We start from the raw sequence: 22,916 nt of genomic DNA on the forward strand, positions 1-22,916 counted from the left end.
CTGTAAGCAGTGTCTTCTCTCAGCATGTTTTTAAGATTTTCTCATTATTTTTGATTCAAAACAATTTGATTATTTATGGTTTGGCTCTGTGTCCCTACCCAAATCTCATCTGGAATTATAATCCTATAATCCCCAGTGTGGGGAGCGGGACCTGGTGGCAGGTGTTGATCATGGGGAGGTGATTTCTGCCATGCTGTTCTCATGATAGTGAGTGAATTCTCAAGAGATGTGATGGTTTTATAAGTGGCAGTTTCCTTCTGTGCTTGCTCTTGAGCTCTGTCTCTCTTCCTCTCTCTTTCTCTCTCTTTTTTCTGACACCATGGTAGACTTACGTGCTTCCATTTCACCGTCCATCATGAGTGTGAGACTCCCGAGGCCTCCTAGCCGTGCTTTCTGTTAATCCTGAGTAACTGTGAGTCAAAGAAACCTCTTTTATTTCTAATTATCCAGTCTCAGGTAGATCTTTACAGCAGTCTGAAAATGAACTTGTGTAATTATGATATTCTTGTTCTGTTTTTTTGAAATAATTATTCTTCTTGGATGTCTTTCAGTACCAAATTTGTATGTTTCTAGTCTCATGGCATTAATAAAAATAGGCTATTATTTCATTAACTTTATATTTTCTCCTGGAACTTCTTTCTGCCTTCACACACACGTAGGTGCTGGATTGCTTGATATTTCTATGAAGTGCACTGTTTATTTTTTATCCAGCCTTTTATTTTCTCCCTTTGCTTCATTTCCTCATTTGTTTGTGTTAATGTAGACTCAGCCTTACTGATCCTTTCTTCTATGCTGTCATACGTCGTAAATCCAATTCAGAATATTTTTTGTTCACACGCTCATTTTGTTCTATTGCTGGAGGGTCCATTTTGTTCTTTACATGTGTTCTTCCTCATCAAAAAGGTTTACTCTTCAGCCCTTGACATATTTATAACTTTTGTGATAGCTCCTTTACATTCCTTTTTCTAATCCTAGTATCTTTGTCATTATTGGGTCTGTTTTTACTGAATGACTTTTCTGCTAGTTTTGGGCCATATTTTCCTACTTCTTTTCATGCTTGGAAATCTTTTATTGGAATCAGGATCTAATAAGGCCTTTTTTTTTTTTTTTTTTTAATTAGGAAACAGGGTCTTGCTCCGTTGCCCACTCCGGAATGCAGTGGGGCAATCTCTGCATCCCTGGTTGAAGCAATTCTCTTATCTCAGCCTCCTGAGTAGCTGGGACTACAGGCCTGTGCCACCATGCCCAGCTAATTTTTGTATTTTTCGTAGACATAGGTTGGCCTGGCTGATCTTGAGCTCCTGTCCTCAAGTGATTCACCTGTCTTGGCCTCTCAAAGTGCTGAGATTATAGGCATAAACCGCCACGCCTGATCAGCTTAAATTGCTGAATAACAATTTTGGTTGTTGGTTTTTTTTTTTTTTTTTCCGAAAGAATGCTAGAGATTATCTGGTTCATTTTTGGGGTTCTATACATTCATTTGCTTTTTTTCAGGAATGAATTCAAATTGTCTTGATGCAGTAGTTGCAGAATAGTTTAATCTAGAGCTGACTAGCACCACTACTTGCTGATGACTTTCTGAGGACTCTGAGTTCTCTCCACTTTGCTGTGGGGATGAAGAGTTTTCAAGACTTGTCTGTCCTCCTGAAACTGCCATTCACTCCCTTACAGAGTCTTTGCTTTTTTCTGGCCTGGAAAATCTTAGCCCATGTGTGCACACGTCATGACATAGCCCAAGAGTGAAAGCACTCTTATTTTCTCCAACACTCAAGATCAATGCTTCCTTCACTGGCCCACTCTCTGATATGTGCACTGGAAATTGGGCTCTGGTACAGGTTGGGTGTTTGTACTCTCCAAATACTATGTTGAAATGTAATCCCCAGTCTTGGAGGTGGAACCTGGCAGGAGGTGTCTGGGTCATTGGGGTGGATCCCTCATGAATGGCTTGGTGCTGTCCCAGAGATAATCAGTGAGTTCCTTCTTTGAGTCATGGGAGATCTGGTTGTTTAACACAGTGTGGCACCTCCCCAACTCTGGCTCCTTCTCCTGACTTGTGATAATCCTGTTCCCCCTTCCCTTTCCTACCCAGAGGGAAGCTTTCTGAGGCCTCAAAAGGAGCAGATGCTGGCACCATGCTACTCATACAGCCTACAGAATAGGGAACCAAAATACACTTCTTTTCCTTATGAACTACCCAGCATTAGGTATTCCTTTATAGCAGTATAAACAAACTGACACAGAAAATTGGTACTGAGCAAGGGGCATTGCTGTAAAGACAGCAGAAAATATGGAAGTGGCTTTGTCACTGGGTACTGGCAGAGGCTGAAAGAGTTTACAGGGCCCAGCAAAAGATAGGAAGATGAGGGAAAGTTGGAACTCTTTAGAAACTTGTTAAATGTATGTGACCAAAATGCTCATAGAGATATGGACAGTGAAGTCCAGGCTATCAAGGTGTGAGGTGGAAAAGTGGAAGTTATTGGGAATTGGAACAAGGGTCACCAGTGTTAAACTCCAGTAAAGAACTTGCCTGCATTGTGTCCATGTCCTAGGGATTTCAGCAAAGTTGAACTTTAGAGTGATTACTTAGAGGATCTGATCTAAGTAATTTCCAAGGAGCAAAATAGTCAAGATATGTGGCTCCTTCTACAAGCTTACAGCGAGATACAGGAGCAAAGAAATGATTTAAATATGGAACTTATATTTAAAAGGGAAGCAAAGTATAAAAGTTTGGAAAATTTGCAGCCTAGGAATTTAGTGGAGAAAGAAAAAGCATGTTGAGAAGAGGAATGTAAGTGGGCTGTGGAGAATCACTTGCTAGAGAGATTCCATGACTGAGAAGGAGCCATGTGCTAATGGCCAAGACAATGGGGAAAAGGCTTACAAGGCATTTTTGAAAACTTTGAGGCATGCCCTCCTACTACAGCCCACAGGCCTAGGAGGAAAGAATGGTTCAGTGGCCACACCCAGGGCACAGCTGCCCTGCTCAGCCCCAAGACACTGTTCCCACATCCTGGCTGCCCAGGCTCCAGCTTCAGCTCAAAGGACCTAATGTACAGATTGGTCACTGCTTCAGTGGGTGAAAGCCATAACGTCTTGGCAGCTTTCATGTGGTGTTAAGCCTGCAAGTATGCAGAGTGCAAAAAGGAAAGAGGCTTGGCAGCTTCCACCTACATTTCAGAGGATGTGTGGCCAAGCCTGGTTCTCCAGGCAGAAAACTGCTGCAGAGGGAGAATACCAACAGAAAAACTCTACCAGGGCAGTGCTAAGGGGAAAAGTGGGGTTGGATTCCCCACACAGTGTCCCCAGCGGGGCATTGCCTAGTGGAGCTGAGGGAAGGGGAACACTGCCGTCCAGACCTGAGAATAGGAGCACCATTGACAGCTTGTACCCTCAGCATGGAAGAGCCACAGGCATCAGATTCTGACCTGTGACAGGAGCCATGTGGGCTGCACCCTGGAAAGCCACAGGGGCAGAGCTGCCCAAGGTCTTCAGAGCCCACCCTCACACCAGAATTCGGAACAGGGAATCAAGAATTGTTTTGGAGCTTTGAAGTTTAATAGCTTCCCTGCTGAGTTTCTGACATGTGTGGGGCCTGTAATCCCTTTTATTGTCCAGTGTCTGCCTTTTGGAATGATGGTGAGTAGCCAACGCCTGAACCATCATTGTAACTTGAAAATAAATAACTTGTTTTTGATAGTACAGGCTAAAAGGTGGAAGGAACTTGAGTCTCAGGGGATGAGACATTGGACTTTGGACTTTTGATTCAGTTAATGCTGGAAGGAATTAAGACTTTTGGGAGTGATTGGGAAGGGATGATTGTATTTTGCAATGTGAGAAGGACATGAGATTTGAGGGTCCAGGGGAAGAATAATATTTTTCAGATGTTTGTCCCCTCGAAACCTCATGCTAAAATCTAATCCTCAATGTTGGAAGTGGAATCTAGTGGGGAGTGTTTGAGTTGTGGGGTGAATCCCTGATGAATGACTAAGTGCTTTCGTCCCAATAATGAGTGAGTTCTTGCTCCGATTTCATACAACATGTAGTTGTTTAAAAGAGTCTGGGACCTCCTTTCACCTTCTCGCTCTGCTCTCACCAGGTGATATTACTGCTCCCACTTCACTTTCCACTAGGACTGAAGGCTTATTGAGGCCTAACGAGGGGCAGATGCAGGTATCATGCTTCTCACACAGCCTGCACAATAGTGAGCCAAAATAACTTCCTTTCCTGCCGTATTATCCCACATCAGGTATTCCTTTAGAGCAACACACACAGACTAACACAAGGAGTATTGTGTTGTGTGAGCTTTGACCTCGGTCTTCTCAATGCCACAGGATGCTGGTCTCCACGTGAGTCTTCCTCCCTGTCCTATCTTTCAAGACCCAAATGGCCATTAAAGGGTCTTCTCAAATAAAAGGAGAGTTTCTTCCTAAGAGAGTTTTGCTGCTTCCCCTAGAACATAGGGATGAATGTCATTGTCATGGTGACATTTTAATTTTTTTTTCCTTGTGAAACTTCACTTCTTTTATACAATCAACTGATATATGCTTCCGGGAACCAGGAAATCCACTAATTTATTCAAAATAATATTGTATACATGGTGAATAGTAAATGACTAAATAAAGGCAGGGTCTGACTGTCCTGGCATCAAGGTAGGTGAGTGTGACTGAGTTGGACAATTACAGGATTAGACCCCATCTTGATTTAAATTTTGGACGTTTTGTTGATTATGGTGATTTTTTCATGAATATTATTTTTGTAAAAATCTATCACATTATGAGATCATCTGTCTTAAGTAGGGAATATATTAATGCTTACGTTTTATACCTGAGGCCAGAGCCTCCCTCGCTTCACCCTAGTCCTGGCTCTGTCATCACATCTGGATAAAATCTGCATCCAGATAAAAATGCTTTTACTCTAACAAGGTCTGGTTACTTTTTTCAATCTTGAGATTAGGAAAGACAATGGATTATTTTGGACCGAAGGCACATTTTCCCTGAGGTCGATGATATGCACATTTAGTAGAGAGTCAATGTGAAGAAATAGAGAGCTTCTTCTGCATGTAGGATACACCCACGGAGTTCATGATTGAAGGAACAAACCCTCCCAAGGAGAGAGAGCAGGGCCAGGGAGCCATCCTGATGCTCCCCCTTAAAGTTGATGTGTCTTTCTTCTTGAGGTTTGCTCCCCTCTGCTTGTGTCCCATGTTGTATTGTCCTCATTTAATTGTGCCCTCCAAAAAACTTGTTTTTAGGAGCATTTACTTGGATCCTATTATGGTTGTATGTAAGGAAACTCTTGTACAACTGCTTTTTGCCATCCAATTTATGAAATAGCTTATGAATGACCAGCACATAAATGAATAAGACAAAGTCCACACCAGTAGAACTCTCAAAGTTAAATGGAGAATTAAAAATTCATGCACCTCTGTAGGAGGTGTAACTGATAAGAAATCTTAACCAGAAGAAGGGAGTCCTTGTGAAGAACAGAGGACTGGGCATCCCCTCCCTTGGCAGATCCACTATGATTCCATGAGGGAAGTGGTCTTTGAGTTGGGCTTCTTTTTTATTTAGGGAAGATGTGGGGTAGGCGAGGGCATGCAAGGGGAGGGTGTAGGAGGAGCAAAGCACATGTTCTAGGAAAATGCTGGGAATAACAGGGGAAGGTCAAGGGATCCAAAAAATACAGATGCCTATGACTCTGGAAAGCACTCCAAGCCCCGCTGTGGCATCCCTGACCCCTGCCTGGAGAGCAGAAAAGGATGTTCCAAGGATGTTAGAGATTGGCCTGCCCAAACCAGCACCACACCATGATCACAATGACTAGGACCAAGATTCCGTAAATCTGAACACCACAGTTTAATTTTGTTCACATGTCGCACATCTCTGATGAGGGATCCTTTTCTGAATCCACATCAGTTACTGCAACTTCTTGGCCTCCTCATGGCTTTTTGCAGCATTTTATTGCAGAGACACCACAGATGCCGATATGTTTATACCTTTTAGGGCAAAAGCCTGGATGACATATGGCACCACTCCTAACGCAGGTAACAGGATTCCTTATATCACCAAAAACACCTAACAGGAAAAAAACACACAAAAAGAGCAAACAGCGTGTTAGAACTCAAAACTCAGATTGCAAAAACACAAACCCTGTGTCATTATTGCCTTGAGTAAATCCACAGTGGGCTTCTTTCCCAAGCCTGGGCTTTTCCATCATGATAACGCTATGTGAGTTAATCATTTGGATGGAAGTTTCTGACATTGAAACTGGAACTGCTGTGGTTTGGAGGATGTTTGTTTTTGTCGAATCTGATTGTGAAAGACCCTGATCTCTCCTGAGTGACTGGGGCCTCCGGGTGGGGTCTGGTAGGAGCTCGGCAACGTTCTCTTGTGACTTCAGCCCCACCACAAGTAGATAAGATCAAAGCCACCCTACCTCTGTTTAACACATAAGTCAATAACCTTTTGCTTTTCAAATCATTTAGTCTGTTAAGTATTTGATTTGAGATGGAATAAAAAGCTGAAACTCACAGGAATTGTTTAATGTGAAATCAACACCACGTAACTTAGAGTTGAAAACCACAATTAACCATAGAAATAAACTTTTGTAATGGCTTGTTTCTAATATCTAAATCCTGGTTTCAATCTCATTCTTCTTTGTTTATCCCTCCCTGCCTCCCTGCCTCCCTCCCTCCCTCCCTCCTTGCCTGGTTCCCTCCCTGCTTCCCTCCCTCCCTCCTTGCCTCCCTCCCTCCCTCCCTCACTGCCTCCCTGCCTCCCTGCCTTCCTTCATGATACTGTTCTAGGTGTTGGAAAATATGAGGTCTCTGATGCCTCTCAGAGCCCCGTTCTTCTCAAAAAACCCAGGACTCATAAATAAAATTGGTAACATGAGGTTTTCACAATAAAATATCTATGTGATTAATTGTTTTAGGTCTTAGTCTGAAATTTTCTTTTTCCCTCTCTCCATCCTTCCCTTCCACTCTCCCTCTTTTATGCTTTCATGGTTTTTATTTTATTTCCATAATATCAAGGAGAAAATGAAGCTTAGGCATCCCGGTTAAGAGTTGCTTTCCATGGGCCGTCTCTGGACTGTGAACCTGCGGTGGCCTCGTGGCAGGGACTGTTTTCAGGGCCTCCAACTGGAAAAGTCCTAGGGGCAGAGTGTCTGCAGCAGTAGCTCCTACAGTATAGGCTGGGCCTTAAGATTATCTGGAATTCTCTAGGTTGCAGTATCTACCCTTTCAATATAAAAATTTAGAAAATGACATTCTGGACTACTTTCTTTAGATAAAATCAAAATTTCTGACTTTTATTTAAAAAGTCACCAACAGGTTTCAACCACAGTCTTAGCAGTTACAATGTGGAAAGCAGTGAGGAGATGAGATTTACAAGCTACTGGGCTCCTTCATATTGGCTTAGAAGAGAGAGTGAGGTGTCCATTGGGTTCTCCAGCTCCTTTTCTATTGAAGGAAGCAATGCTTGGTTCAATTAAGTAGGGCATTCAGTCTACTCTGTCTAAAATCGTGGGTAGAAGAAACGAAAGAGAGAGAAAGAAAGACGTGCTCTGGGGAGAGAGGGATAAAGAAAGAGACATAAAAGAGAGAGAGAGAGAGGGAAGAAGAGAGAGAAGCAGGAGAGAAGGATGGAGGGGACAGAGAGAGAGAGAGAGAGGCAGGAGAGAGAGGGATGAGGGAGAGATAGGTGGAAGGGAATGAGAGGAGACAGGGAGCCTGTACCCCATTCTTCCATTTTTCCAACCTCCCATTTCCCTGGCCCACCTCACCTGGAAGAGGCATCAGGAATATGAAGAGGAACGAGAAGAGGAGATACAGGACCTTCATGGCTGATGGCTGGGAACTTCACCAGGAGCTGAGTCTGGGGAAGACACCGAGCCGTCCACCTTATAAAGGTCTTGGCCGGTGGTCACCGGGTAGAGTTCAGAACTGGTATTGGCTGCAACACTCATTACAGGGATTAGAATTCAACCACTTTGGTGAGTCAGAGAATGGTCCTCAAAGAACAATGCACACGCAGGAGATCTTATGCAAATTTGGACTCGGGAAACCCCAGAAAATCCCTTCCTCCTGCTCTTGGGACCAGAAAATTCCTCTTATCTTGTGCCACTTAAAATCCAGTGTATGAATGGAGTGAGGGGCTGCACCTGTCTCACAGGGGAACAAACTCAAAATCAGGGCCAGTAACCTGCCACTCACCTGCTGCCCACTCTGTGAGACACCCTGTTTTTCCTGAGTGTTTGTGGGCAGTCTCAGGCCAAATTGAGAGCTCTTTCCATCTCATTCTATCCATTGCTGGAACATTCAGCTCCTGGGGCTGATACAAGGCTGGCTCAAACCCAAGGACCCTGGAGGGACTCAGGGCTTCTGGCAGCACCAGGAGCATGGTGGGCCCCGTCCTCCCAGGTGATCCGAGCTAGTGAAATTCATGTGAAAGCTCCCCTGAAACTCCCCATCTTCCCCCCAGGACAGAGATGAGGCAGATGGGTGCCCGCTTCCTTCCTCCGAGAAGGAGAATGGGAGGGTGGGATTCTGACTACATGTGTCCCCTCAGAGTCCACCTAGGCCCGGGCCAGGAGGTGGCCTTTGGCCCACAGTTGAATTCCTTAGGCTCACGCCGTCACTCAGGGAAGGTCAGCTCCACAGGACTTCAGGGCTCTGGGAGCCAGGCTTTCTCTGCTTTCTACAGACGTCAGCGTGAAGGGAGCTCACTGTTGCTGGGATTTGGCGGAGCGGCACGGAGTGGGGGTGCAAGGCCTCCACATAGTCTCCTTGTTGGTGATGGGACACACTTTTGAAGGAGCCCGATGTTTTCAGGGCTGTGTGAAGTCTCTGAGGTCTCTCAGGACCCCGTCCTTTCTCCGTAACCCAGAGGAGCAATCGGCGGCCACAGGCAACGGACAGAGCCCTGTGCCAGGCCCTCAGGAGAGGACCTTTCTCGGGAAAATGAGTGGCCTTCATCCTAGTTCCTCCCTCTTTGGCTGTAAGGGCAGTTTGAGAAACAAGCAGGCCCCAGTGTCCGTGTCTGTGATGTCTCGGCAGTGCAGCTGTGACAGAGCCATGGGGACGATGAGCCTTTACTCATGGCCTGCCTGGTCTCTTCCTTTAAAATGTCAGGTTCTGAAGAACCCTGATTCCTGTCAGGCCAGGGGTGGATTTAAAGGACGCTGGTAGTGATATTGTGTGGCCAAGATACTTAATGACATTTTTATAAAAGGAAGTTTCTAGACCTAGAATGGTGGCTCAGGCCTGTCATCCCAGCACTATGGGAGGCCGAGGCAGGTGGCTCACGTGAGGTCAGAAGTATGAGACCAGTTTGACCAACACGAAAAAACCCCGTCTCTATGAAAAATACAAAAATTAGCCAGGCGTGGTGACTTATGCCTATAATTCCAGGTATTTGGGAAGTTGAGGCACGGGAATCGCTTATGACAGAGCAAGACTCAGTCTCAAAGCAAAAAAAAAAGAAGGTTCTGACGGCATATGCAAAGAGAGGGCTGGGTCAAGTGCTGTCAGAACTGCTAAACAAATATGCATCCAGGGCTGGAGCTCAGTCACCAGGGAGTCACTCAGATTGTCAGGAGTTTGTCTCCCTGTGTGTTGAGCAGGCTGGAATTGAGGGGCAGACTCATTCATTCCTGACACTAAAGCTATTTCTTCCTGGTGAAGAAAGCATACAGAGAAACGGAATAGGAAATAAAACCTTTATGTGCTCTGCCTAAATTAATAATTTATGGCCTTTGTTTTTTTGGTATATTTGCATGTCACCTTTAGAAAGTAAGGGGCAGCCCTCACTTGCTGCTGATGACCTGCCTCGCCATGCGCATGTCCTGCCACCGCCCCGCAGAAATGCTTCAATGACCCACAGTCTTTTGCCAGATGAGCCCAGTGTCCAGGGTACTGGCTCCTCATCTCACTCGGACTGATGCCAAAGATGTACAATTTGGTGCCAATGTCCGAGCCTTAATGCTTCAAGGTGTAGGCCTTTTAACCGATGCTGTAGCCTTATAATGGGGCGAAAGGGAAGAACAGTGATTACTGAACAGAGCTGGGGAAGTCCCAAAGTAACAAAAGATGGTGTGACTGATGCAAAGTCAATTGACTTAAAGGATAAATATAAAAACACTGGAGCTAAACTTGTCCAAGATGTTGCCAATAACACAAATGAAGAGACTGGGGACGGCACTCCCACTGCTACTGCACTGGTACCCTCTCTTTCCAAGTAAGGCTTCCAGAAGGTTAGCAAAGGTGCTAATTCCAGTGCAAATCATAAGAGGTGTGACGTTAGCTGTTGATGCTGTATTCGCTGAACTTAAAAAGCAGTCTAAACCTGTGACCAAAATTGCGCAGATTGCTACAATTTCTGCAAATGTGGACAAATTGGTAACATCATCTCTGATGCAATGAAAAAGGTTAGAAGAAAGGGTGTCATCACAGTAAAGTTTGGAAGAACGTTGACCGATGAATGAGAAATTATTGAAGACATGAAAATTTGACAGAGGATATATTTCTCCATACTTTATGAATATATCAAAAGGTCTGAAATGTGAATTCCAGGATGCCTATGTTCTGTTGCGTGAAAAGAAAATTTCTGTTGTCCTGTCCATTGTACCTGCTCTTGAAATTGCCAGTGCTCACCGTAAATCTTTGGTCATAATTGCTGAAGACATTGATGGAGAAGCTCTAAGTACACTTGTCTCCAATAGGCCAAAGGTTGATCTTCAGGTTGTGGCAGTCAAAGCTCCAGGGTTTGGTGACAATAGAAAGAATCAGCTTAAAGATATTGCTACTGGTGGTGCAGTGCTTGGAGAAGGGGGCTGACACTAAATCTTGAAGATGTTCAGCCTCGTGACTTAGGAGAAGTTGGAGAGGTCACTGTGATCAAAGACGATGCCATGCTCTTAAAAGGAAAAGGTAACAAGGCTCCAATTGAAAAATGTATTCAAGAAATCATTGACCAGTCACATGTCACCACTAGTGAATACGAAAAGGAAAAACTGAATGAACAGCTGGAGAAATTTTCAGATGGAGTAGCTATGCTGAAGGTTGGTGGGACAAGTGATGTTGAAGTGAATGAAAAGACAGAGTTACAGGTGCCCTTGATGCTACAAGAGCTGCCGTTGAAGAAGGCATTGTTTAGGGAGGGGGTTGTGCCCTGCTTTGGTGCATTCCAGCCTGGACTCATTGACTCCAGCTAACGAAGATCAAATAATTGGTATAGAAATTATTTTAAAAACACTCAAAATTTCAGCAATGACCATTGCTAAGAATGCAGGGGTTGCAGAATCTTTGATAGTTGAGAAAATTATGCAAAGTTCCTCAAAAGTTGGTTATGATACTATGTTGGGAGATTTTGTGAATATAGTGGGAAAAGGCATTGTTGACTCAACAAAGGTAGTGAGAATTGCTTTATTGGATGCTGCTGGCATGGCCTCTCTGTTAACTACAGCAGATGTTGTAGTCACAGAAATTCCTAAAGAAGGGAATGGCCCTGGAATGGGTGCAATGTGTGGAATGGGAGGTGATATGGGAGGTGACCTGTTCTAATTCCTAGAGTAGTGCTTTACCTTTATTAATGAATTGTGACAGGAAGCCCAAGGCAGTGTTCCTCACCAATAACTTCAGAGAAGTCAGTTGGAGAAAACGAAGAAAAGATTGGCTGATGTTTAAGAAACCACTATAACCATCGGCTACTTGTTTCAGCTGACAAAATCTATCACGGTTTACAGCTATCATTATCCATGCCAACGGATAATTTATTTTCTTTTTTGGATGAAAAAATGTTGTACATTCCTGATACTGGGTACAAGAGTCATGTACCAACGCACAGCTTTCAACTTAAATCACTGAGTCATTTTTACTACTGTTCTGTTCAAATCAGGACTTCAGTGCTTGCCACCACCAGATGAGAAGTTAAGCAGCCTTTCTGTGCAGAGTGAGAATAATTGCGCACATAGTAGAGAAACACCGAATTATGTGACAACCTTTGTGTAATAAAAATTTGTTTAAAGTTAAAAAAAAGAAAGTAAGAGGCAAACATCATGACACTTCACGGTAATTATCTCAGCATGAGTCTCTTACATATGAGGGAAAATTCCCACATCAAGCACAATACAATTTATACATCTTAAGAAAATAATTCTTCGATATTATTTATTATCTTGTCAATATTTCACATTTCTCCAGTTGTTCCAACTATGGCTTCATGGCTGTTGATGTTTCCGGATACAAGTTAATCTAGATTTGCATATTGAATTAGGCTGTCACATCTCTTAATTTGTTGAGTAGATATTCTTAAGGAAATGTCATGGTACTATGAGAAGAAGCTTACTGGGGCTTAGAGTTTGAATTAAGGGACTGGTTCCTTAATTTTTCATGTGTGGTTCCCATCTTTTTCATGTGTGGCATCACTCCTGATTGATACGTTCTTAATGACTCCTATGATTAGCATTATTATTATAAAAGTAATACACTCACATTTAAAAACTCACCCATATCAGAGAGTGAATTTTTTCCTATACAGCAGTTCCAATCCCAGGAACCACTGATAGCATTGTGGTTTTATACTTGTTGTCCTCTCTAGATCTCAGTACTTTTGTGAGGCCTTGTTAGAGAAGGAGGTAAAATTGCTCTGAAATAGGAAAGTCACTGTGACATGCAGCGCCTCTGTGTCCGTGGGGAAGAAGCCACCAGGGCTATGGTAACATGGGCCTGGTTGCTCAAGGACAGCTGAGCTGACTGTTCCCATGAAGATTCCAGTGGTTGCAGCTGCTTCTTTTATCTTGGCACAGCCCAGTGAGACTCCTTCACAGCTGTGCACATCCTAGTGATGAAGTGTGTTTGATAAGGACCAGTAGAGGGGCATCTTTGTTTTAAAGGATGGGTTATTATCTTGTTTCAGCAAGGAAGACTGTCCACTGGCGGAACCATGGGGTTCTTCACCAAAACCAGAGATGCAGCAATTCTAGGATTTGGAGACATGTTAAGATATAAATGACTTTTTTTTTTTTTAATTAATGAGCTAAAAGCAAAGCCAGGTTGTGTATAAAATGGGAACCAGCAAGTTTGACTGATAAATAGACTCACTGTGCTGTCTTTTAATGGAACATGACCCATGCTGTGTCCCTGTACCTCTTTCTGTCACTGGGGAGAGAATTTCAGGCTGTTTCTTTGTGGCAAAATGGTTCACTTCCTCAGGCAAGAGTGGAAACCCTCATTCCTATAGATAGGCTCCCAAAAAGCAAAGCCTCTCGTATCTATGATCTAGAAAACAAAATTTCTGTGCATTATGTCCTCAATGTTAAGTAACAGAAGCAGTTTTACTGGTTCTCAATTCCGGAGGCAGGGCCAGCTTCGTGGGCTTGAGGGCAGGGCAGTGACACAGGGACGTGCTCTCAGAAGGGCCGGTGCCTGGTGGCAGGCTCTGCTGCTGGCCCCCTGACTTCCTCAGTTTTTTCTGTGAACTTGTGTTTTGTAAGTGAAGCTCACTGAGACAATGGAGCCGGCACATGGGCAGAATGGCTATGAGGGGAGACAAGGTGGGCAGGCTCAGGCCCAGGGACATGAAGGCCACATACTAGAGCTTGATGCCCTGAGCATAGACATTCTTGGAGTAGCCCAGGCATGTCTGGACCGGGATGGGAGGTGGCAGCAGCAGCCGCCGCAGTGTCCTCAGCCCTGGGGTGAAAGGAGGGTCTCTGTGTGGAGGCAGCACCAACACCTCTGTGCCTGTGCTTTCTCAGAGTCATCCTTGGAGCTTCTGCACAAATACTTACCCCCTGACCTGAGCACCAAGACAGGAACCATAGGAGCTCAGATAGCAAATTGGGAGGAGAGAATCACAAAACAAAAGTGTGCCTGTGGACATGGCAATAGAGTATACCAGGGATAGAGTATACCAGGGATAGAGTAAACAAGCGATAGAGTATACCAGCAGTAGCATATACCAGCGATAGAGTATACCAGGGATAGAGTATACCAGCAATAGAGTATACCAGGGATAGAGTATACCAGCGATAGAGTATACCAGCAATAGAGTATACCAGTGATAGAGCATACCAGGGATAGAGTATACCAGGGATAGAGTATACCAGCGATAGAGTATACCAGGGATAGAGTATACCAGGGAGAGAGTATACCAAGGAGAGAGTATACTATGGAGTTCTTGGAATTCCTCAGAGAGTTTAGAGTTCTTCAAGGAATTATCCAAGGGACAGAAATAGAAATTAAATTAAATCCCAGTCATGAAACCTCTGATGGGACGGGCATGGTGGGTCACACTTGTTATCCCAGCACATTGTGAAGCTGAGATTTGAGGAATGTTTGAAGCCATGTGTTGGAGACCACCCTGGGCCGTATACTTAGAGCCCATCTTAAAAAAACAACAACAACAAAGATTAGCTGAGCACAGTGGCACATTTCCCTAGTCCTAGCTACTTGGGAAGTTGAGGAAGGAGGATCACATGAGTTCAGGAGTTTGAGGCTGCAGTGAGCCATGGTAATCTCTGGTCAACAGACGGAGACCATATCTCAAAAAAAAAAAAAAAAAAAAAGAAAAGGAGAGAAAAGAAAACTTCCGATCAATCAATTATTAACAAGAAGAGCAATTTTAAAAATAAAGTTCTTCTTGTTGTTAAAGATACAACAATAGAATTCAAAAACAAGAGTTTTGAATAAGTTACAAATCATGATGCCACATTTGGTCGGCTGTGGGCCTCTGCAGCTTACAGACCATGTCAGAAGATGCATCCAAATTCCACTGGAGAAATTTACACTTAAAATTAAATTCAAACTTCCATAAAACTGATTTGCTTAAAGAGTTTAATCCTTTGAAAAAAATAGTTCCACAAGAACCACCAGCTCCAGATATACTAAAAATTTGTGTCAAAATAATTTATCGCAGTGCTGTGAGAACTTAGATAATATTCCAGAAACAGTTGCTTCAGCAGATTCTTTTCAAAAGGAAAAATGAAGTTGTTCAAGGCATAAAGTTTGATGACCTCATAAATTAATTGACAGAAACGTTGGCCAGAAAATTTTTTTGATTTATCGAGATCCAATTAATAAAGTATTACTATTTATTCTATTAAAACTATGACACTGATTTCTGGTGGGGATTTATGTGATTCTGTTGTTACTCTTCTATAAATATTATCCCTATTACGTTTTTCAAATGATAAAAAATATTGGCTTGAGAAAGCTGAATATCCTCCCGCCTTTCATGACACTTTGTTCTGCTGTTCTTCGAACAAGGTGCCCTGCATGTCCATTTTGCACTGAGCCTTGGGAATTTTGTAGCCAGCCCTGCTGTGCTCATTTTTATACAAGTTATCTCCTTTGATCCTCAGGAACAAACATGCCAGGGCGGTATTACCCTGGTTTACAGAGGCAGGTCCTGGAACCTAGAAAGGTTAGAGGACATATTCAAAGTCACCTGGCTACTATGTGGCAGAGATGCAATTTGAAATAAAATCCCCCTCTCTTCAAAGTCCATATTCCTTACCACTGCCACATGGTGTCCTGATAACCTCCGCTCTTCCTCTTCCTACGACGCCAAAGCTACAGTAATGCTCTGCCTAAGGCCAGAGTCCATGGAGCTACTGTCAATGTCTCTCATCTTCTGAGCTGAGTGCTGAGTCCAGAGCCTGGCCTGATCTGCAGGAAGTGAGGGAATGAGCGCGCAGTTACTGCCACCTGTTGGCGGCTCGTCTATCTGACCCTGAAACGCAGATTAATCTCAGTTTCCTGCCTGCCTGAAGCCTGGGTGTGCACCTGAGACTTCTAGTAATTTCCCTTAACGAACCTATTGAGAGTTCTAACAATTTTATGCATTCTCTCAAGCAATTAGCTTTCTTTTATTTATTTTTAATGTTCTCTTTTGTGTCCACATTCTTTTTTATTCACTCGTTTTCCTATTTACTTTCAGCTTCATTCGTTCTTTTTTCCCCCCAGGGTTTTTACAGTAGAATATTAGATTGTCTATTTCTGAGCTTTTCTATTTCCCATTATAATAGCAGTTAATGTTATAAATTTCCCTCCAAGCACTGCTTTAGCTGTATTGCCACAAATTTTGGTATGTTATGTTTCCATTTGCTGTCATGTGAAAACATTTTTAAATTTCTCCTTTGACTCATTAGAAATATGTTGAGTAATGTCCAAATATGTGGGGAATTTTCCAGCTATTTTCCTTTAATCACAGTTTCATACATTCCACTGTGGATAGACATTGTGTTTCATATGATTTTAAATTGCTTTGATTTTTTGTTTCTTATACCAGTACGAGCTCTCTTAGATAATATTTTAATGCATTTTACTGTTCTTGGGAGGAGTGTCCTGTAAAGCTTAAATAGGTCGCAATGGATGATACTGTTTTTCAAGTCTTCTCTATCTTTATTTATACTTTTCTGCTAAAAAAAAAAAAAAACCATTTCAAAGAAAAAAGAGTTGAAATATTCATTTTTTAAAAAATTTTTCTAATATGATACATCTTTTTTAATTTATTTTTTATTATTTATTTATTTATTATTATTATACTTTAAGTTCTAGGGTACATGTGCATAACGTGCAGGTTTGTTACATATATATACTTGTGCCATGTTGGTGTGCTGCACCCATCAACTCGTCAGCACCCATCAACTCGTCATTTACATCAGGTATAACTCCCAATGCAATCCCTCCCCCCTCTCCCCTCCCCATGATAGGCCCCAGTGTGTGATATTCCCCTTCCCGAGTCCAAGTGATCTCATTGTTCAGTTCCCACCTATGAGTGAGAACATGCGGTGTTTGGTTTTCTGTTCTTGTGATAGTTTGCTAAGAATGATGGTTTCCAGCTGCATCCATGTCCCTACAAAGGACACAAACTCATCCTTTTTTATGGCTGCATAGTATTCCATGGTGTATATATGCCACATTTTCTTAATCCAGTCTGTCACTGATGGACATTTGGGTTGATTCCAAGTCTTTGCTGTTGTGAATAGTGCCGCAATAAACATACGTGTGCATGTGTCTTTATAGCAGCATGATTTATAATACTTTGGGTATATACCCAGTAACGGGATGGCTGGGTCATATGGTACATCTAGTTCTAGATCCTTGAGGAATCGCTATACTATTTTCCATAATGGTTGAACTAGTTTACAATCCCACCAACAGTGTAAAAGTGTTCCTATTTCTCCACATCCTCTCCAGCAGCTGTTATTTCCTGACTTTTTAATGATTGCCATTCTAACTGGCGTGAGATGGTATCTCATTGTGGTTTTGATTTGCATTTCTCTGATGGCCAGTGATGATGAGCATTTTTTCATGTGTCTGTTGGCTGTATGAATGTCTTCTTTTGCGAAATGTCTGTTCATATCCTTTGCCCACTTTTTGATGGGGTTGTTTGTTTTTTTCTTGTAAATTTGTTTGAGTTCTTTGTAGGTTCTGGATATTAGCCCTTTGTCAGATGAGTAGATTGCAAACATTTTCTCCCATTCTGTAGGTTGCCTGTTCACTCTGATGGTAGTTTCTTTTGCTGTGCAGAAGCTCTTTAGTTTAATGAGATCCCATTTGTCAATTTTGGCTTTTGCTGCCGTTGCTTTTGGTGTTTTAGACATGAAGTCCTTGCCCATGCCTATGTCCTGAATGGTACTACCTAGGTTTTCTTCTAGGGTTTTTATGGTATTAAGTCTAACATTTAAGTCTCTAATCCATCTTGAATTAATTTTCGTATAAGGAGTAAGGAAAGGATCCAGTTTCTGCTTTCTACTTATGGCTAGCCAATTTTCCCAGCACCATTTATTAAATGGGGAATCCTTTCCCCATTTCTTGTTTCTCTCAGGTTTGTCAAAGATCAGATGGCTGTAGATGTGTGGTATTATTTCTGAGGACTCTGTTCTGTTCCATTGGTCTATATCTCTGTTTTGGTACCAGTACCATGCTGTTTTGGTTACTGTAGCCTTGTAGTATAGTTTGAAGTCAGGTAGCGTGATGCCTCCAGCTTTGTTCTTTTGACTTAGGATTGTCTTGGAGATGCGGGCTCTTTTTTGGTTCCATATGAACTTTAAAGCAGTTTTTTCCAATTCTGTGAAGAAACTCATTGGTAGCTTGATGGGGATGGCATTGAATCTATAAATAACTTTGGGCAGTATGGCCATTTTCACGATATTGATTCTTCCTATCCATGAGCATGGTATGTTCTTCCATTTGTTTGTGTCCTCTTTTATTTCACTGAGCAGTGGTTTGTAGTTCTCCTTGAAGAGGTCCTTTACATCCCTTGTAAGTTGGATTCCTAGGTATTTTATTCTCTTTGAAGCAATTGTGAATGGAAGTTCATTCATGATTTGGCTCTCTGTTTGTCTGTTACTGGTGTATAAGAATGCTTGTGATTTTTGCACATTAATTTTGTATCCTGAGACTTTGCTGAAGTTGCTTATCAGCTTAAGGAGATTTTAGGCTGAGACAATGGGGTTTTCTAAATATACAATCATGTCATCTGCAAACAGGGACAATTTGACTTCTTCTTTTCCTAACTGAATACCCTTGATTTCTTTCTCTTGCCTTATTGCCCTAGCCAGAACTTCCAACACTATGTTGAATAGGAGTGATGAGAGAGGGCATCCCTGTCTTGTGCCAGTTTTCAAAGGGAATTTTTCCAGTTTTTGCCCATTCAGTATGATATTGGCTGTGGGTTTGTCATAAATAGCTCTTACTATTTTTAGGTACGTTCCATCAATACCGAATTATTCAATGGTAATTGTTAATTTTTAAATTTCTTCTCTTAGTTCTATTAATTTCTTTTTAAAGACTTTGAGATTCTCTTATTAGGTGCATACTAATTTAATAATAATAATATCTGTTCTTGGTGATTTAACAACTTTATGATTGGAAAACATAGCCTCTTTACCAGTAATAATACACCTTGCTGTAAAATCTACTTTGATTTATAACCAATTAGCCAATACAGCTAATTCTGTTTTCATTAGATTAATGATTCTGTACTATAATTCTTTCCACTCCTTTACTATCAACCTATCTTTGTCCTTATATTTGATAAAGACATTGGGTTTTTATAGACAGCATGCATTTGGGTCTTGTTTTATACTACAAGTTTGCTAGTGAGGAATTCTCTTAGTTTTGTTGTTGTCATTAGAAAATGCTTGGCCTTCCGCATCCCCCTCTATGCACACAAATAATGTCATCTGCTTGGAATGAACCTAGTCTACCATCTCTCAGTCAAGGACACCTGGACATTAAGAAATTCACCCAAGGCCGGGTGTGGTGGCTCACACCTATAGTTCCCAACACTTTGGGAGGCCGAGGTGGGTGGATCACGAGGTCAGGAGATCAAGACCTTCCTGGCTAACATGGTGAAACCCTGTCTCTACTAAAAATACAAAATAATTAGCCAGGCATGGTGGCAGGCCCCTGTAGTCCAAGCTACTTGGGAGGCTGAGGCAGGAGAATGGCGTGAACCCAGGAGGCAGAGGTTGCAGTGAGCCGAGATCGAGCCACTGCACTCCAGCCTGGGTGACAGAGCGAGACTCCGATCTCCTTAAAAAAAAAACAAAAAAACAAAAAACAAAAAAAACAAAACAAAGAAAGAAATGAAAAGAAAATGCCTTTACTTATTATTGGAATCTGTGTTTAGCATTGATCTAGAAATGTATTTTTGCTTGTGAGGGTCCTATGTTGACATAGTTTTCTTCATTTGGTACTTAAATATGTTACTTTATTTTTTGTACTTGTGTAGCAGAGTCTTATCTCAGCATGTTTTTAAGATTTTCTCATTATTTTTGATTCAAAACAATTTGATTATTTACGGTTTGGCTCTGTGTCCCTACCCAAATCTCATCTGGAATTATAATTCCATAATCTCCAGTGTGGGGAGTGGGACCTGGTGGCAAGTGTTGATCATGGGGAGGTGATTTCTGCCATGCTGTTCTCATGATAGTGAGTGAATTCTCAAGAGATGTGATGGTTTTGTAAGTGGCAGTTTCCTTCTGTGCTTGCTCTTGTGCTCTGTCTCTCTTCTTCTCTCTTCCTCTCTCTTTTGTCTGACACCATGGTAGACTTGCTTGCTTCCACTTCACCTTCCATCATGAGTGTGAGACTCCCGAGGCCTCCTAGCCGTGCTTTCTGTTAATCCTGAATAACTGTGAGTCAAAGAAACCTCTTTTATTTCTAATTATCCAGTCTCAGGTAGATCTTTACAGCAGTCTGAAAATGAACTTGCGTAATTATGATATACTTGTTCTGTTTTTTTTAAAATAATTATTCTTCTTGGATATCTTTCAGTACCAAATTTGTATGTTTCTAGTCTCACGACATTAATAAAAATAGGCAATTATTTCATTAACTTTAGGCTTTCTCCTGGAACTTCTCTCTGCCTTCACACACACGTAGGTGCTGGATTGCTTGATATTTCTATGAAGTGCACTGTTTATTTTTTATCCAGCCTTTTATTTTCTCCCTTTGCTTCATTTCCTCATTTGTTTGTGTTAATGTAGACTCAGCCTTACTGATCCTTTCTTCTATGCTGTCATATGTCATAAATCCAATTCAGAATATTTTTTGTTCACATGCTCATTTTGTTTTATTGCTGGAAGGTCCATTTTGAACTTTACATGTGTTCTTCCTCATCAAAAATGTTTACTCTTCAGCCCTTGACATATTTTTAACTTTTGTAATAGATCCTTTACATTCCTTTTTCTAATCCCAGTACCTTTGTCATTATTGGGTTTGTTTTTACTGAATGACTTTTCTCCTAGTTATGGGCCATATTTTCCTACTTCTTTTCATGCTTGGAAATTTTTGATTGGATTAGGTATATAATAAAGCCTATTTTATTTTTTAAAATTAGGAAACAGGGTCTTCCTCCGTTGCCCACGCTGGAATGCAGTGGTGCAATCTCAGGTCACAAAACCTCTGCCTCATTGATTTTAGCAATTCTCTTATCTCAGCCTCCTGAGTAGCTGGGACTACAGGCCTGTGCCATCAAGCCCAGCTAATTTTTGTATTTTTCATAGACATAGGTTGGCCCGGCTGGTCTCGAGCTCCTGTCCTCAAGTGATTCACCTGTCTTGGCCTTCCAAAGTGCTGAGATTACAGGCATGAACCGCCACGACTGCCCAGCTTAAATTGCTGAATAACAATTTTGGTGTTCCCCCCCCTTCCAAAAAATGCTAGACATTATTTGTTTCATTTTTGGGTTTTTATACATTAGTTTGTTTGTTTCAGGAATGGCTTGAAAATGTCTTGGAGCAGTAGTTGCAGAATAGTTTAATCTAGAGCTGACTAGCACCACTACTTGCTGATGGCTTTCTGAGGACTCTGAGTTCTCTCCACTTTACTGTGGAGATGAAGACTTTTCAAGACTTGTCTGTCTTCCTGAAATTGCCACTCACTCCCTCCCGGAGTCTTCACTTTTTTTGGCCTGGGGAAGTCTTAGCCCAAGTGCGCACACATCATAACATAGCCCAAGAGTGAAGGCATTCTTCTTTTCTACAACAGTCAAGATCAATGCTTCTTTCACTGGCCCACTCTCTGATATGTGCACTGGAAATTGGGGTCTGATACAGGTTGGATGTTTGTACTCTCCAAATACTATGTTGAAATGTAATCCCCAGTCTTGGAGTTGGGACTTGGCAGGAGGTCTCTTGGTCATTGGGGTGGATCCCTCATGAATGACTTGCTGTTGTCCTAGAGATAATCAGTGAGTTCCTTATTTGAGTCATGGGAGATCTGGTTGTTTAACACAGTGTGGCACCTCCCCAACTCTGGCTCCTTCTCCTAACTTGTGATACTCCTGTTCCCCCTTCCCTTTCCTACCCAGATGGAAGCTTTCTGAGGCCTCAAAAGGAGCAGATGCTGGCACCATGCTACTCATACAGCCTACAGAATAGGGAACCAAAACAAACTTCTTTTCCTTATGAACTACCCAGCATTAGGTATTCCTTTATAGCAGTATAAACAAACTGACACGGAAAATTGGTACTGTTCAGGGGGTATTGCTGTAAAGACAGCAGAAAATATGGAAGTGGCTTTGTCACTGGGTACTGGCAGAGGCTGAAAGAGTTTACAGGGCCCAGCAAAAGATAGGAAGATGAGGGAAAGTTGGAACTCTTTAGAAACCTGTTAAATGTATGTGACCAAAGTGCTCATAGAGATATGGACAGTGAAGTCCAGGCTGTCAGGTGTAAGATGGAAAAGTGGAAGTTATTGGGAATTGGAACAAGGGTCACCAGTGTTACACCCTAGTATAGAGCTTGGCCGCATTGTGTCCATGTCCTAGAGATTTATGCAAAGTTGAACTTTAGAGTGATTACCTAGAGTATTTGGTCTAAGTAATCTCCAAGGAGCAAAGTACTCAAGATATGTGGCTGCTTCTGCAAGCTTACAGTGAGACACAGGAACAAGGAAATGATTTAAATATGGAACTTATATTTAAAGGGGAAGCAAAGTATAAAAGTTTGGAAAATTTGCAGCCTAGGAATTTAGTAGAGAAAGAAAAAGCATGTTGAGAAGAAGAATGTAAGTGGGCTGTGGAGAATCACTTGCTAGAGAGATTCCATGACTGAGAAGGAGCCATGTGCTAATGGCCAAGACAATGGGGAAAAGGCTTACAAGGCATTTTTGAAAAGTTTGAGGCATTCCCTCCTACTACAGCCCACAGGCCTAGGAGGAAAGAATGGTTCAGTGGCCACGCCCAGGGCACAGCTGCCCTGCACAGCCCCAAGACACTGTTCCCACATCCTGGCTGCCCAGGCTCCAGCCTCAGCTCAAAGGGCCTAATGTACAGATTGGTCACTGCTTCAGTGGGTGAAAGCCATAACGTCTTGGCAGCTTTCATGTGGTGTTAAGCCTGCAAGTATGCAGAGTGCAAAAAGGAAAGAGGCTTGGCAGCTTCCACCTACATTTCAGA

At 42.3% G+C, this 22,916-nt stretch overlaps 1 protein-coding gene and 1 pseudogene across 1 annotated transcript; one reads left to right on the forward strand and one right to left on the reverse strand.

Annotated features, from left to right (window-relative positions):
* Positions 1–5,881: 5,881 nt before the first annotated feature.
* LOC114675439 (defensin beta 4A-like) lies at positions 5,882–7,894 on the reverse strand. Its single transcript, XM_028842691.2, has 2 exons — positions 7,786–7,894; positions 5,882–6,074 (listed from the first exon to the last, which is right to left on the reverse strand). Exons 1-2 carry the CDS (start codon positions 7,841–7,843, stop codon positions 5,938–5,940), a joined length of 195 nt encoding a protein of 64 aa, XP_028698524.2. The 5' UTR covers positions 7,844–7,894; the 3' UTR covers positions 5,882–5,937.
* A 1,971-nt stretch (positions 7,895–9,865) lies between these two features.
* Positions 9,866–11,563, forward strand: LOC144330933 (60 kDa heat shock protein, mitochondrial pseudogene; annotated as a pseudogene).
* The last annotated feature ends 11,353 nt before the right edge of the window (positions 11,564–22,916 follow it).

The sequence above is a fragment of the Macaca mulatta genome, chromosome 8 (assembly GCF_049350105.2).
Source record: "Macaca mulatta isolate MMU2019108-1 chromosome 8, T2T-MMU8v2.0, whole genome shotgun sequence".
Taxonomy (NCBI): Eukaryota; Metazoa; Chordata; class Mammalia; order Primates; family Cercopithecidae; genus Macaca; species Macaca mulatta.